The sequence below is a fragment of the Euleptes europaea genome, chromosome 5 (genome assembly GCF_029931775.1).
Source record: "Euleptes europaea isolate rEulEur1 chromosome 5, rEulEur1.hap1, whole genome shotgun sequence".
Lineage (NCBI taxonomy): Eukaryota > Metazoa > Chordata > Lepidosauria > Squamata > Sphaerodactylidae > Euleptes > Euleptes europaea.
Window position 1 is genome coordinate 109663368 of NC_079316.1, and position 16078 is coordinate 109679445.

The window sequence follows — 16078 nt, forward strand, 5'->3', positions numbered from 1 at the left end:
AGGAGAAGGAAAAGATTGAGGAGAGGAATTGGTTTTTATATGTTGACTCTCTCTACCTTTTTAAGGAGAATCAAACCAGCTTACAATCACCTTTCCTTCCCCTCCCCACAACAGACTCCCTGTGAGGTAGGTGGGGCTGAGAGAGTTCAGAAAGAATTGTGACTAGCCCAAGGTCACCCAGCTGGCTTCATGTGGAGGAGTGGGGAATCAAACCCGGTTCTCCAGATTATAGTTCACCACTCTTAACCACTACACCACACAATGTGAACACAATGAGAGAATCCACCCCAATCGCTCTTCAGAACAAGCTTTTCGAATCCAGCCTACATTCAGCATGGAAATCTGAAGCCTCCCTCATCCACCATACAGACACACAAATCTTTTATACTTTTTAGAACAATGATACAATGCAATCTTTTTGCTGACACACACACGCACAAAAAGTGAAGATGTTTCCATGCAACACAAAAAGACTGTCTTTCAGGCGGACAAAAAAGATTACTTTCACAAAGGGTGCAAAACAAAAAAACAAAGGATTTACGACCTCAATTATCCAGTGAAGCTTCTACTATAGCAGGATTTTTTGCATGTGTTAGGTACGATACTATTTTAAAGAATAGGATATATTGGGATAATTTCACAAAACATGGCACTGCATAGGAAGAATCCTCTGGAAAGTTGGCCGATATTTTTGAACACAGTGAAAAACAAAAATCCAGGAAGTCCCACTTAATCATTTCCACCGCACAGTTTGAGGAGGATTTTCCTGTAGTCTCCTGAGGTGTCCCCCTGGCAACGGAAACCAAAATACAAAAGTGTTAGGAAAAGCGAAAAGCCCCAACCCGCTGGCTTTCACAACAGAGGCAGGCAAAATCAACCTCTCTTGGGATTCGGCAGGGCGGTTCTCCATCCTCAAAACCTAAGTGCATTTCCCCATCATTTGAGGGGGAAAACTGACATTCCCGAGCTGCCGTATGAATAATAGGAGTCGTATCCCACCAGGGTGACCTCGCCCTAAGATCTGGGATGCACAAAACAGAGGAGGCCTTACTCCTCTGCATCACATCAAGGGGCCCACGCTGCAAGGAGCTCTGGGGGTTTGGGGGCCTGGATGCACTGCAGATTCTTCTTGAGCAATGGGGGGAGGGGTTGTAACTCAGTGGTAGAGCATCTGTTTGGCACAGCGACCCAGTAGGGTTTTCAAGGCAAGAGGCTAACGGGTTTTTGCCACTGCCTGCCTCAGCATCATGACCCTGGGATTCTTTGGAGGTCTCCCATCCAAATACTAACCAGGGTCAACCCTGCTGAGCTTCTGAGATCTGATGAGATCAGTCTAGCCTGGGCCATCCAGGACAGGGTGGTACCATATTTTTCTCTGCGATATTTCCCTTAAACTCTTCTCTACATGTAAGATTGCACGAGTGCTAGTTTGTTGTCAGGTATTTTCCAGGGTTTTCCACCCTGTTACTTCATTATTGGTCTAGTACTATGCTAGAAGGATATCTTCACAGCAGGTCATGTCTAGATGTTCTCCAAAGGTCCTTGAGTGGTAGCCGCTGGTTACCAGGGTGCTTTCCCTTAGTTGAGGGCTGTGGCTCAGTGGAAGAGCCTCTGCTTTTTGTGCAGAAGGTCCTTGGAGCAATCCCTGGCATGCCCAGTTAAAAATGGCCAGGCAGTAGGCGATGTGAAAGACCTCAGGCTGAAACCCTGGAGAGCCGCTGCAAGTCTGAGTAGACAATCCTGACCTTGATGGACCAAGGGTCAGATTCACTACAAGGCAGCTTCATTAGCTCAGGTGTGCATTTAGGAAGGGCAGTGGCTCATTGGTAGAGCCATCTGCTTGGTATAAAGAAGGGCCCAGGGTTCAAGACCCTGATGGATTGATGGTCTGATTCAGTATAACGCAGTTTCATGTTACCCCTGATTCAAGGGAGTTTCCCAGCAAACAAAGACATCTCCCCCCTTCCTTCCATAACATCTCCCGTTGGGGAGAAAGGCAAGAGAAGTAAATAAATAAAAATACATTTCTAGTTAATCTCTACTCTGGAGTTGGCATCCAAAGAGGAAGAATGGGTGGGTGGGAAATCCCACCATCTTACCGAAATGTCTGTGTACAGAGATTTGCCGTACATCCTCTTGTATTCCTGCCGAATGTCCAATAGGTCAACCTCACTGCGTGACACCATGATCCGAACAAGGGTTCTGTCTTTGGTCCCGGCTCCCTGTGAAGAACACACAAAAAACACGAATGAGGGTTCCACGTCTGTATCGAACCTCACTCCAAATAGGCAGCCATTGTTTCATTCCGGTCGAGTGAGTGCTTAGCGGGCTGCTACCGAGTGTGCGAAGTTCTAGTCCTTTCCGCTTGGACCCACGGCTGAATGGTAGAGCAGCTCCGGCTCGGCATGCCAAAGGTCCCAGGCTCAAGTCCCTGGCATCTCCATTTAAAAGGCACCAGAGAGCAGGCGATGACCTAAGAATATGGCACCTGACACCTGGGAATGCTGCTGCCAATCAGAGTCAACCACACTGCCCTTGATAGACTCGCTATAATTTACTTATTTAAAACATTAATTAGCTGCCTTTCTTCCCTATGGATCTCGAGACAGCTGATGAGGAGGAGGAGAAAGAGGAGGAGGAGAAGAGTAGGTTTTTATAACCTGCTTCTTGTCTACCTTTACTGAGTCCCAAAGCAGTTTACAATCTCCTTCCCTTCTTCTCCCCACAACAGACACCTTGTGAGGTTGGTGGGGCTGAGAGCGTTCAGAGAGAACTGTGACTGGCCCAAGGTCACCCAGCCGGCTTCATGTAGAAGAGTGGGGAATCGAACCTGGTTCTCCAGATTAGAGACTGCAGCTCCTAACCACTACACCAGTACCTAAACCAAAATTTAAAATCACAGTTCAGGACTGCTTTAATGAAACACAGTCCTAAATAAAAACGTCTTCAGCTGCCTCATAAAGATCTAAAGTGAGGCAGCCAGGTGCACCTCCCGCTGGGGAGGTTGTTCCATAATCATGGGTCTACCACTGAAAAGGCCCTGTCTCGTGTAGCCACCAAATGAGCTTCTTTGATTGGTGGGAAGTCAGGAGGGCCCTCTCTCTGTGATCTTAATTCCTGAGCAGAAACATAAGAGGGTAGATGGTCTTCAGATACCCTGGTGGCAAGCCATGGAGGGCTTTATAAGGGAGTGTCATGTGTTCAAATGCTAACCCCAAGGGCAAAGCTACAGGATACATGCAAAAACGTTTAACTTGAACATAGAAGCTCCCCCTCCCCACTTTTTTTAAGCATGAAAAAACTGCTTCAGCAACCAGTGATTGAGAATGGAAAGGAGACAGAGGAGGGCGCACACACCCCAAACACTTTCCCCAAGCCCCTGCCAACCTTGGTAGCTTTTCTCTTCAGGGTGTTAAAAATGCTGTTGGAAACTTAGCGGAGGAGAGTTGGAGAGGGGGGATTGCGGGTAGGGAAAAGGATGGGTTAGTGGCTACTACCCCAAGTTATCACCTGGGCTGCCTTTTTCTCTGTAGGGTCTTCATTATTTTAATCCGGGATGCTTATTTTAATACGCCATCTTTCATGGTTTAAGAAGAAGAGTTGGTTTTTTATATGCCGACTTTCTGGGATGTACTAAAACTAGGAACAGCGCTTGCCCACAGACAATACATAACTGCCCATAGAGAATGCATGCTTACCCATTGGGAACAGTGGAAACCACACTTGCCAGTAGGGATCTGTTAGACTACGCTTGCCAACAGGAGTTAATGACACCAACAGGGAACTGTGAGATCACGATTGCCAACAGGGAACTGTGAGACCACGCTTGCCAGTAGGGATTAATGACACCACGCTTCCCTATTGGCACGCGTAGTGTCATTAATTCCTATTGGCCAGCGTGGTCTCAGTTCCCCACTGGCAAGCGTGGTGTCATTGATTCCTATTGGCCAGCGTGGTCTCACAGTTCCCCATTGGCAAGCGTGGTGTCATTGATTCCTATTGGCATGCGCGGTCTAACAGATCCCTATTGGCAAGTGTGGTTTCCACTATTCCCAGTGGGTAAGCATGCATTCTCTATGGGCAGTTATGTATTGTCTATGGGCAAGTGCTGTTCCTAGTTTTAGTCCGTCCCCGACTTTCTCTACCACTTAAGGAAGAATCAAACCGGCTTACAATCACCTTGCCTTCCCCTCCCCGCAATAGACACCCTGGTGTTTTATGCATGGTCGCTTAACCCTCCTTTATTCCCTGTTTCAGCCAGGATCAAATTTTTGGGAATGCCCATTACCTCATTCCTTGGAAGTTCAATGCTGCTTCAATGCAAAACGAACCCGGCTTTTCCCATTCCTCTTCTGGAACCAAGTCAAACTGTTCTTCCTGGCTCATTATGAAGCCACACAGCGAGCGTACACCTTTCTTGGGCTGAGCTTCACCCCACCCTTTTCCAAACCCTTCTTCAAGGTAGACAAACGGGAAGCACAGAAGATTGCCTTCTCTCACAGCCAATCACGAAGCAGTGTGTAAAGAGGCAGGGATTCAAGTGCTTCCTGCTACCTCGGAGCTCTTTCTGAGCAAAAGAAAGGCTTTTTAAAAACGAGGCTTGGATTTCTCACCCCCCCTTCTTTCAGATTGCTCCATTTTTTGTTTTTTGTTTTTAAAATGCTTTTTTATGCAGCAATTGGGTCTGGGGGGAAGGAAGTCTTCTCTCATGGTAGTACTGCGAAGTCAGCCAATTACAGAGCAGAATTTAAAGGGGTTGGACTTGATTTGAACTTGGGAGACTGCTTTTCTGTATTCATGCCTCCATTAGCACACAGTTCGTCCCTGATCATTCCAGCCAATGCATACAGTTTCCCCCAACCCGGGTTACTTTGATCCTGGCTGAAATGGGGAATAAAGGAGGTTAAAGCGACCGTGCATAAATGACCCCTGTGAGGTAGGTGAGGCTGAGAGAGCTCTAAGAGAACTGTGACTAGCCCAAGGTCACCCAGCAGGCTTCATGTGGAGGAGTGGGGAAACCAACCCGGTTCACCAGATTAGTGTCCGCCACTCCTAAGCACCGCTCTTAACCACTACACCACACTGGCTCTAAATGCAATATATCAAGTCTATTGTTGTTTTAGCAGTTTTTAATTATTGCATCGTATGTTGTTGTGAGCCGCTCTGAGCCCTGCTAGACGGGGGAGGGCAGGATTGACATAGAAACAATAAATAAATAAATAAATAAATAAGCTGCCTCTCCACTCTCAGTCACCTCCTCCAGGGGTTGGCTTTGCAAGCTAAAAAAAGCCCCCAGGCTATAGCACTACTGCAGTTGGGCCCCAAAACCTGCAGTGTTCTTTCAGGCCATTTCCCAACAGACCCAGGGTATTAACAAAATTGTATAACGGGTAACCCTACGCCAGGGATCCCCAGACGTTTTGAGCCTGCAGGTGCCTTTGGAATGCTGATATAGTGCGGAGGGTGCAGCCACAAAGTGGCTGTCACAAAATGGCTGCTGCAGGAGGGGGAGCCAGGCACAAAATGGCTGTCGCCGCTTACCTTCAGTCACACAGTGAAGAGGCCTGTAGTGTGGTGACAGCTGCAGCAACAAGTTTTTGAAAAAACTGCACAGCCAATCAAATCTCCAGCAGCCAATCAGAAGCCTCGCTGGGCAAAAGCCCCACCTGGCCCCGCCCACTTCCTGAAAATCCTTCTTGGGTGCCAGGAAAGGTGTTGGCAGGCGCCGTAACCCTACGTGGATACCACAGCAGATTAATCCAATGGCCAATGCAATTCCAAACCTTACTTACCTTCATGGCCTTATGCAGCCTCTCTGCAAAGAAAGCGGGGGTGTTCTTCATGCACTTGACTGCAAAAGAAATTGAGATGATGAGCTATGTTTAGGTTACCTGCCAAAGCATCTCATCAGTCAAGTGTCTGGTTATGTTCTAACCCATGCACAAAATTCAGGTTTGCACTATAGAAAATGAATTATGGAGAGTTGTTGTTGGGGGGGGGGGAAGCATCTTTCAGCTAAGAGTGGAAAATACCACAGCAAAACTAAATATCTGGCTCCAGATTTGAATATCTGGCTTTTGTTGAGAGCACAGGATTTCAGGCCCTGCTTGCCAACTCCATCCTCCAACTGTGCAAGTGCATCTGATGTAGATTCGAACCATGAGACTACATTTCTACAACAGGAAGAATTTGAAGGGAGGCTGAATGTAAATCAGCTGGGCTGGGCGGCAGAGGTGCTGGCAAGGTGAGGAGAGTGCTGGTTTTGCCTTTCCTAAAGCTTCTGGGGAGCATTAACTGAGGTTGCTGTGTGAGGACTGTATGAGGGAGAGTGGGTGCTTGAAGGCTGCTTGTAGTCTTCTAAAGAAAGGTTTTTGCTTGGTGCTGGGTGGAGCTTGTGTGTGAGAGGTGGGGGCTGTGAGCATTTAAATTGCAAACACCCCTCCTCACCAGAGATTCAAAACAGATAAAAGGAAGTAGTTCTTCACACAACGCATAGTTAAATTGTGGAACTCCCTGCCCCAGGATGTGGTGATGGCTGCCAACTTGGAAGACTTGAAGAGGGGAGTGGACATGTTCATGGAGGAGAAGGCTATCTGTGGCTACTAGTCAAAATGAACACTAGTCATGATGCATACCTATTATCTCCAGCCTCGGAGAAGCACGCCTATCATATGAGGTGCCGTGGAACACAGGCAGGACAATGCTGCTGCAGTCGTCTTGTTTGTGGGCTTCCTAGAGGCACCTGGTTGGCAGTTGTGTGAATAGACTGCTGGACTTGATGGGCCTGGGTCTGATCCGGCAGGGCTTTTCTTATGTTCTTCTTATGAAGGTTTTAGTTCAAAAATCTAGATCTTTCCCCAGTATATTATATGACAGAGGCTGGAGACAGACAATAGTTTTTGAGAGCGCTGAAGGTGGGTATGGACTTCAGGGTGGAATTCTGTAAACTTGCTTTTATACTTCTCAGAATCATTTTTATTCTGCACTTCTTAAATTTTGAGTTTTGGTATTTTAACTCTGTTGTTTTGAGCCACAGGCTTTATTATTCTCAGTTGCTTTTATAAGGTTGCCACTTTTAGAGTTCTCTCTGCCCTGAATTTTTTATCTATCTATCTATCTATCTATCTATCTATCTATCTATCTATCTATCTATCTATCTATCTATCTATCTATCTATCTATCTATCACACTTTTTGTCTAAGGTCTTTTATGCATGGCTATATCACTCTCGGTCACTCCTCTGACGACTTCGGGTCTTTGCACTGATTAAGCCTGCCGTTTCCAACAGTCAGAAGTCGCCTTGCTCTCCCCCCCTGCATTTTCCTGTCTTTTGCCCAAGTTTTCAAATTTGAGATAAAACAGGTCTCTGAAAATGAGGGCAAACCGAAACGGCATTCTTAATCAATGCAAAGACCCGAAGTCATCGGAGGTGTGATGGTGAGGGAAGCAGCCATGAATAAAAGACCAGAATCTGTTTTTCTTGCCTGGGAGTTGAGATCTGTCAACAAATGAAACTGGAAAAACTCATCACCTACACTCCAAAACAAAGACAGAAATCCATCTTGTATACGATATACACACACAGGCATGCAATCCAAACAAGTATCAACTCACATCTTTCGTGTGTGTGTTAACGTTTTATGGAGGTGGAAATAATCAATGCAAATGTTTACGGCCACCAGATGAGAGGAATGTCGTTGCTGTTTTTGACAGCAAGGGTGTAACAAATTGATGAACATGACATACATTTCAGAGCATAAATGCAAAGCAATGAACACCAGGCACTCACACTGCAAAAGCACAACATAAGATTACCATCGACGCAATCCTGAAAGCTTTAACAAAGCCAAAGAGAAGCACATACGGTTTCAGTTAGGTTTGGCAGGCACCATGCAAAGGGAGTAAAATCATTTTTTTAAAAGGGTAATCATCATTTGGCCTGGACATAGTACATTTCAAGGGTCCATGGCACTTCACATATGCACGCCTCAGCAAGCCTTACAACGACCCTGTAAGACAGGCCAGTAGGACTAGCATTGCATGACAGATGGAGGGCTTGGGCTAACAGCTTGCCCAAGGCTAGCTCCTGAGCATGTCAAAAGCGAGACTTGAACGGAGGACTTCCTACTGGGCACGTCAGCTTCTCTAGTTACAAAGGCTTGTCTTATCCTGCAGGTTAACCTTGCTAACCTTAACAACTGCCTTCATAAATTACTCTCATTTTTCTTTTTAAAAGAAAAATAGCAAGTGAAGACTGGTTTGTACATGCTGACATTGGGTGCATTCTGCACTGCAAATTTTGGATTTGCAACTTGATACCCAAGTGCTTCATGGTAGGATAGGTGGATCTTTAGTCCAGGAAATTCTTTAATCTGCGTTGCCAGAAAGGACCTCACAACGCTCACCCCAATTCAAAACACACGCTGCGGAGGCAGATATTTCTGTTTACAGAAGAGAAGGGAAGCACAAGCGGGATTCACCAGGCCAACTGTTTTTATTTCCTCTCCTCTATTTACTAAATCCAAAGGACATGCTCTGGGAAGCTTCAACCACTTCCCTGGGCACGTTAATTGTGTTGTTTTGTTAAAACCATGAGCAGGTCCGCCGAGTCACTCCAAAGAAACAGAAAACACGAATTACCAGCTTCACCGCCTCTGCTGAAGAGACAGCAATTCTACCAGCAGAGAAATAAAGACATTTCATACTGTATTATTCCTGAGAAGAGCCTTGCTTCATGACTTCCCTTTGCTTACAGTGAGGGAAAAAAGTATTTGATCCCCTGCTAAATTTGCCCGTTTGCCCTCTGACGAAGAAATGACCAGTCCATAATTTTAATGGTAGGTTTATTGTAGCTGTGAGAGACAGAACAACAGAAAAGCCTCAGAAACCCAGAAGACAAAAGTCAGAGATTGATGTGCATTATAATGAGTGAAATAAGTATTTGATCCCCTATCAACCAGCCAGATTAGGGTTAGGGTTAGGGTTCTGTTGTCAACAGAAGCAATCAATCCATCAGATTCCAAACTAGCCACCATGACCAAGACCAAAGAGCTGTCCAAGGATGTCAGGGACAAGGTTGTAGACCTGCACAAGGCTGGACTGGGCTACAAGACTATTGCCAAGCAGCTTGGTGAGAAGGTAACAACCTTAACCCTAAATGTCAACCTCCCTCGGTCTGAGGCTCCATGCAAGATCTCATCTCGTGGAGTTGCAATGATCATGAGAACGGTGATGAAGCAGCCCAGAACTACACGGGGGGAACTTGTCAATGATCTCAGGGCAGCTGGGACCATAGTCACTATGAAAACAGTTGGTAACACACTACGCCGTGAAGGACTGAGATCTTGCATAGCTCGCAAGGTCTCCTTGCTCAAGACAGCACATGTACAGGCCCGTCTGCAGTTTGCCAATGCACATCTGAATGACCCAGAGGAGAACTGGGTGAAAGTGTTGTGGTCAGGAGACCAAAATCGAGCTCTTTGGCATTAACTCAACTCGCCGTGTTTGGAGGAGGAGGAATGCTGCCTACGACTCCAAGAACACCATCCCCACCGTCAAACATGGAGGGGGACATATTATGCTTTGGGGGTGTTTTTCTGCTAAGGACACCATCACCGCATCGAAGGGACAATGGACGGGACCATGTATCGTCAAATCTTGGGTGAGCACCTCCTTCCCTCAGCCAGGGCATTGAAAATGGGTCGGGGATGGGTATTCCAGTATGACAATGACCCAAAACACACGGCCAAGGCAACAAAGGAGTGGCTCAAAAAGAAGCACATTAAGGTCCTGGAGTGGCCTAGCTAGTCTCCAGACCTTAATCCCATCAAAAATCTGTGGAGGGAGCTGAAGGTTCGAGTAGCTACACATCAGCCTCGAAATCTTACTGACTTGGAGAGGATCTGCAAAGAGGAGTGGGACAAAATATCTCCTGAGATGTGTGCAAACCTGGTGGCCACCTATAAGAAACGTCTGACCTCTGTGATTGCCAACAAGGGTTTTGCCACCAAGTACTAAGTCATCTTTTGCAAAGGGATCAAATACTTATTTCACTCATTATCATGCACATCAATCTCTGACGTTTGTCTTCTGGGTTTCTGGGGTTTTTCCTGTTGTTATTCTGTCTCTCACAGCTACAATAAACCTACCATTAAAATTATGGACTGGTCATTTCTTCGTCAGAGGGCAAACGGGCAAATTCAGCAGGGGATCAAATACTTTTTCCCCTCACTGTATATACAAGTAGGGTTGCCAATCTGCAGGTACCAGCTGAAGATATCCTGCTATTACAGCTGATCTCCAGCCTATAGAGATCAGTTCCCCTGGAGAAAATGGCCATGTTGGCAATTGGACTCTATGGCACTGAAGTCCCTCCCCTCCTCAAACCCCACCCTCCTCAGGGTCTGCCCCAAAAATCTCCAGGTATTTCCAAACCCGGAGCTGGCAACCCTATATACAAGCCAGATGTTGGATTTGCTTTTAGTTTTGCCCCTCTTCTTCTGCTGCCCACTTACCCAAAGACACAGATCTTAAAGTGGCATATCTGTGTTTATATACTTATTTATCTTTCACCATACCCAGGGAGAAGGGGGGAGAGAGAGATTCGTTCACAGACAGTTACAAAACGTTTGTTAGGTTGGTGAGGTCACAGCTGCTAGCCAGGAGGTGCTCACCACAAGCAGCTCTTCGGCAAAAACCAGCAAAAACCATTTTGTCAAAGTGTCTTTCTCCAGGGCAGTGGCAGCCTTTTCAAACTAATGCTACCACAATTTTTTTTAAGTTGCTGATGTCATCTATACCCTCGAGAGGAGTACCCACCTACTGCCAACATCCCATGTTCAAGGTCTCCAGACATTTCTCTGTTTATGCTCTTCTCAATGTCACGGTTACACATCCGCTGATATTCATTGAAAACTGTACAGGAGAGGAGGAGAAAAAAAGAGTCACTACTCTTCGTACGGAGATCACAATACACCTTAAATTTAGAAGTATGAAACCCCTGCTCTTGGAAGAGGCCCCTATCTCTTGATCAACTGCCCAGAGAGGGGTACTGGGGTCAAGGGCAGCTTCTCCCATGGCTACAATTCTGTGACAGGAGCGATTCAAGCAAGGATCATAGAATCATAGAGTTGGAAGGGACCACCAGGGTCATGTAGTCCAACCCCCTGCATAATGCAGGAAATTCACAACTAGTTCACACACACACACGCACACCCAGTGACCCCTACTCCATGCCCAGAAGACGGGGGGAAACCCTCCAGAATCCCTGGCCAAGATGGCCTGGAGGCAAGTTGCCTCCTGATCCTAAAGTGGTGATCGACATTACCCTGGGCTTGTAAGAAGGGGCCAAGAGAGCCGAACACTGACACAACCCTTCTTGCCCTCCCTCTCAGGATCTGCCTAAGTTCACATAAAGATCCGGTGACTAGGAGGCTACACCGTTCCTCCTGAAGCAGGGGGAAGGTTGCTTTTATTATTGTACACTTTAAGCATCCCCCCCCACCACCAAAAAAGCAGGGTTTGATCTCTTTAACAGAAAATTTCCTGGCTTCCTACTTGCCCACCAAGAGGTAAGGGCCATGGTGGCAATAGGCCTGCCTAGGAGGGAAACTTGGATGATTGGGTCTTGGACCGCCATCTTCTCAAGCAAAATTAGCAAGGCCCTGAAAGGCACCAAAGTCCTCTTCAGACCACAGCAGGCAAGCCCACTTGACATCGGTCAAATCAAAAATATTGCTTGTCCACTGAAAAGAAGATGGGGCATTTCAAAAGACAAAAAACAGGCTGCACTCAAGGCTTTTTCCTGAACTGCAGTACAACTGTTGGGGAATATGAGCAACTGACTTTTTAACTGCCTGGAGCATGAGATACAGGCACAGGCCACATTACCTGCTCTGAGGTGAGCTCTGCTCCTGGCACAGAGAATCGCGTTGAATCTGGACTCGTCCGTCCCAAGCTTGTTTTCTCCCGCTGCGTACAGCGCCTAGAAAGAAATCACACGGTCTTTTCATTCAACTACTTTGATCCAGTGGCTTCCAGAATGGTATTCTTGTCCTCCAGCCAAACTCTTCTCCTTCATTAATGATGAATTATTAGTCCCCTTTAAAATGCTTAGGGCTGTTTAGCTTGGAAAGAAGGCGGTTAAGGGGAGACATGATAGAGGTCTATAAAATCATGCACGGTATGGAGAGAGTGGACAGGGAGATGCTCTTCTCCCTCTCTCATAATACTAGAACGTGGGGTCATCTGCTGAAGGTGAGAGATTCAAAGGAAGTACTTATTCACACAACGCATAGTTAAATTGTGGAACTCCCTGCCCCAGGATATGGTGATAGCTGCCAAATTGGAAGGCTTTAAGAGGGGAGTGGACATGTTCATGGAGGAGAGGGCTATCCATGGCTTCTAGTCAAAATGGATACTTGTCATGATGCATACCTGTTCCCTCCAGGATCAAAGGAGCATGCCTGTTATATTAGGTGCTTAGGAACACAGGAAGGATGGTGCTGCTGTGGATGTCTTGCTTGTGGGCTTCCTAGAGGCACCTGGTTGGCCACTGTGTGAACAGACTGCTGGACTTGATGGGCCTTGGCCTGATCCAGCAGGGCTTTCCTTATGTTATTATCCACATGTTTCTCTGTGTATTGGGCAGCCTCCCCTCCCATCGATTAAGGGCAGGAAAACATTACAACACAGGGCTGCTGCTCAAAAGGGCAGTCCTGTGTCAAGACCCCCCCCCCCCCAAATAACATACGATGCTACCCATTAACCCTCCCCTCTGCCTACATTTGGGTTTTTTTTGGCCCCTTCACTCACACATCACCTGCAGTAGTGTGGTGCAGTGGTTACAGTGTTGGACTAGTATATGGGAAACTCAGGTTCAAATTCCCACTCTGCCCTGAAACCTTACTGAGGGACCTTGGGCCAGTCACATGTGTGTGTGTGTGCGTGCGTGCGCACGCGTGCGCGCCTTCAAGTCACTGCCGACCTCTGGTGACCCCCTGGTAGGGGTTTCAAGGCAAGAGATGTTCAGAGGTGGTTTGCCTGCCTCTGCGTGAACTGAGAGAGTTTGGAGAAAACTGTGACTGGCCCAAGGTCACCCAGCAAGTTTCATGAGGAGAAGTAGTGGGGAATCGAACCCAGCTCTCTAGACTAGAGTCCCAAGATTAAAATGCCCTTTCCTCACAGTGAGAAAAGCAGGTTTCTCCTCCTCGCATGTATGTTGCTATTTCCCTTTTTAACTTGAGTCAACTTGTTGGAGAAGAAGAAAAAGAGTCGGTTTTTATATGACAACTTTCTCTACCTTTTAAGGAGGATCAAACCGGCTTACCATCTCCTTCCTCTCCTCACAACAGACACCTTGCGAGGTAGGTGGGGCTGAGAGAGTTCTGAGAGAACTGTGTCTAGCCCAAGGTCACCCAGCTGGCTTCATGTATAGGAGTGGGGAAACCAACCTGATTCACCAGATTAGAGTCCTCTGCTCATGTGGAGGAGCGGGGATCAAACCCGGTTTTCCAGATTAAAGTCCACCACTCCTAACCACTACACCATGTGTTCCAGAAGATATGAAATAGGGGTAACCACTGCAGCCTTGAGCTGCTGATGGGGAGAAGAAGAGGAGGCTCTCAGAACACACCAGTGAAAATAACACACCGGGGAGAATAAGACCCCTCCCTTCTACACATTTTCAAAATTAAAAGTTTTTGATGGCTTTTGTAATAAAAGGAGGGGATGTTTAAAGAAAGCAGAACATTTATATAAGGGTTTAAAAAAACACTGAAGATTTCACTTAAAATCCCATTTGGCTATATGACCCTTAAAATTAGCAGGGGAATGCCCCATCAGCTAGGATGCATCATGCTAACCTGAGCATCGGTTTGGACCAGCGACATATTCACACTGGTGCTTTCATCTCTGTTTCCCTGAAAAAGATTTCAAAAGGGCAGAAATTAAGTCAACACATACAAATGTGATAAGTTAGAGAAGCGAGGCCTTTAATTTCACCTCGGCAATTATCATGCCATTTTTTTGCTGTTTGAAAGTATTTTTTGCGGGATCAGGTCTGTAGAGAATTTTTGTTTGTAAGTTTACAGCCGTATTCTATGATTCAGATTCAAATATAAGCTTGGCTCCCCGCTCCCCCAATTTACAAAAGCAGGGAGGAAAATACAGACGATAATGTCATGGGATAATCTGCCTGGAAAAGTTACGTGTCAGGTGGTACGTTGGCAAATACTTCTCCATTTGAACTTTGAACCCCAGCAAAGGGGAAAGGAAACATATAAAAACAGCCTCCAGCAAGAGGAATGGTAGGAATGAGAACCGTTTGGAAATGCTGCAATTGAGTCTTCGCAAAGGAGTTTGCATTTGATTTGCATGGAGTTTGCATTCGATTTCCCGGTGCCAGATAGATACCGCCATGCTAACTCCTTTGCGAAGACTCAGTTGCAGCATTCAGCAACACAAAGGCACATTATCACCTTTCCCCATCCCCTCACACACACACACAACTAGCAGAGGAATCCAAGTAGGACTGTTTCTTGTGCGGCCAGTTTCCCAGGGGACCGACTTGGTGGTGCAGGAGACGCCCCGATTCGGAAAAACCAGAGTAACAACGGTGGAGCTCAACCACCCTTCATCTACCTGAGCAAGTGAGATTAAGAGCCTCTGGAAGTGTCCAGATGTGTCGCTTCTTATGGCTTCTTCCAGCGTTTTCTTGAATTCTGAAAGAAATATGTCAACCAGCATTGTTTTGAAAAAGTTTATGGCTTTACTGGGATCTTTACTGGCAGAAGTTAAGACAGAAGAAACAAGGAGAAAACAACCTACTTTTAATTTTATTTCATTTTTACACACAAGCATGGATACTTTTAGAATATAAACTCTGACAAATGGTAAAGGAAGAGGAGGTGGAGGAGGAGAATAATTGTTTTTTATATGCCGACTTTCTCTACCACTTAAGGAAGAATCAAACCGGCTTACAATCACCTTCCCTTCCCCTCCCCACAACAGACACCCTGTGAGGTAGGTGGGGCTGAGAGAGCTGCGACTAGCCCAAGGTCACCCAGCTGGCTTCATGTGGAGGAGTGGGGAAACCAACCCAGTTCACTAGATTAGCGTCTGCCACTCATGTGGAGGAGTGGGGAATCGAACCCGGTTCTCCAGATTAAAGTCCACCGCTCCTAACCACTATACCACGCTGGCCCCTCCCGCTGGGGTATTCTCCCTTGCTTGTGCTAGGCTTTTCCAGGGGCCACTAGCAGTGTCTTGCTGACTGTCAGCTCTAGTCCCATGATAATCCCATAAACAGACATCGTTAGACAAGCAGTCCAAAAGAGAGTTGATTTATTGGGAAATCCACAGGTTAACAGAAGCTAAGAGTCAAATGGACACTAATGAAAATTATAAGCATGGTACAGGGCATATATGAAAGAGCATAGGGCAAATCAGGGTAGATCTGGATGCCATGGCAACCCCCCTCCCAGGAGCTGTCAGGGAGGCAGGATTCTACCGGCATTCCCACAGAGTCCAGTCAAAACACGTTGTTTGCAGGGCTAGAGCTGGCCTTGCCCAGCACCTGGAGAAACCACAACATCCTTTTCTCAGGCCATGCCTGACATTCTGCCCCCCAAAGGCCCCCCTTCAGTTCTCGGGTGCTGGTTTGTGAGGGTAGGCAGCATGGAATTCACGGACCAGGCGAGGGGCGGAAACATCGCACGAGCGCACCCATTCATCCTGAGCAGGACTGAAGTGTTTCCAACGAACTAGGTATTGGAGAGAACCATGATGGATTTTTGCAACCATGATGGATTTTTGCAACTTCAAAATGCTCCTTCCCCCCCACCATCACAGGCGCCTCAGGCAGTGGTTCAGGATGCCACTCCGGGGAGGGAACATGCGGCTTCAATAGACTGACATGAAATACGAGATGAATTCGCCTTAGCGATTTTGGGAGTGAGAGTTCTACAGTCACCGGGTTGATGATCCGGGAAATGGGGAATGGACCCACATATTTGGCACTGAGTTTGCCGCAGGGGCAGGTTGACCGTAGATTCTTGGTGGACAGAAAAAACACATCTCC

The 16078-nt window shown here is 46.8% G+C and overlaps 1 protein-coding gene across 1 annotated transcript in view; it reads right to left on the reverse strand.

The window, feature by feature from the left end:
- Positions 1-709: 709 nt before the first annotated feature.
- Positions 710-16078, reverse strand: part of ANXA11 (annexin A11) — a 29502-nt gene continuing 14133 nt past the window's right edge. The window contains exons 8-14 of the mRNA XM_056849658.1: positions 14641-14720; positions 13863-13919; positions 11890-11983; positions 10819-10914; positions 5793-5851; positions 2100-2222; positions 710-789 (exon numbers count right to left, since the gene is read on the reverse strand). Coding sequence (XP_056705636.1) covers positions 730-789; positions 2100-2222; positions 5793-5851; positions 10819-10914; positions 11890-11983; positions 13863-13919; positions 14641-14720 — 569 coding nt within the window. The 3' untranslated portion in view covers positions 710-729. The remainder of the gene's footprint in view (positions 790-2099; positions 2223-5792; positions 5852-10818; positions 10915-11889; positions 11984-13862; positions 13920-14640; positions 14721-16078) is intronic.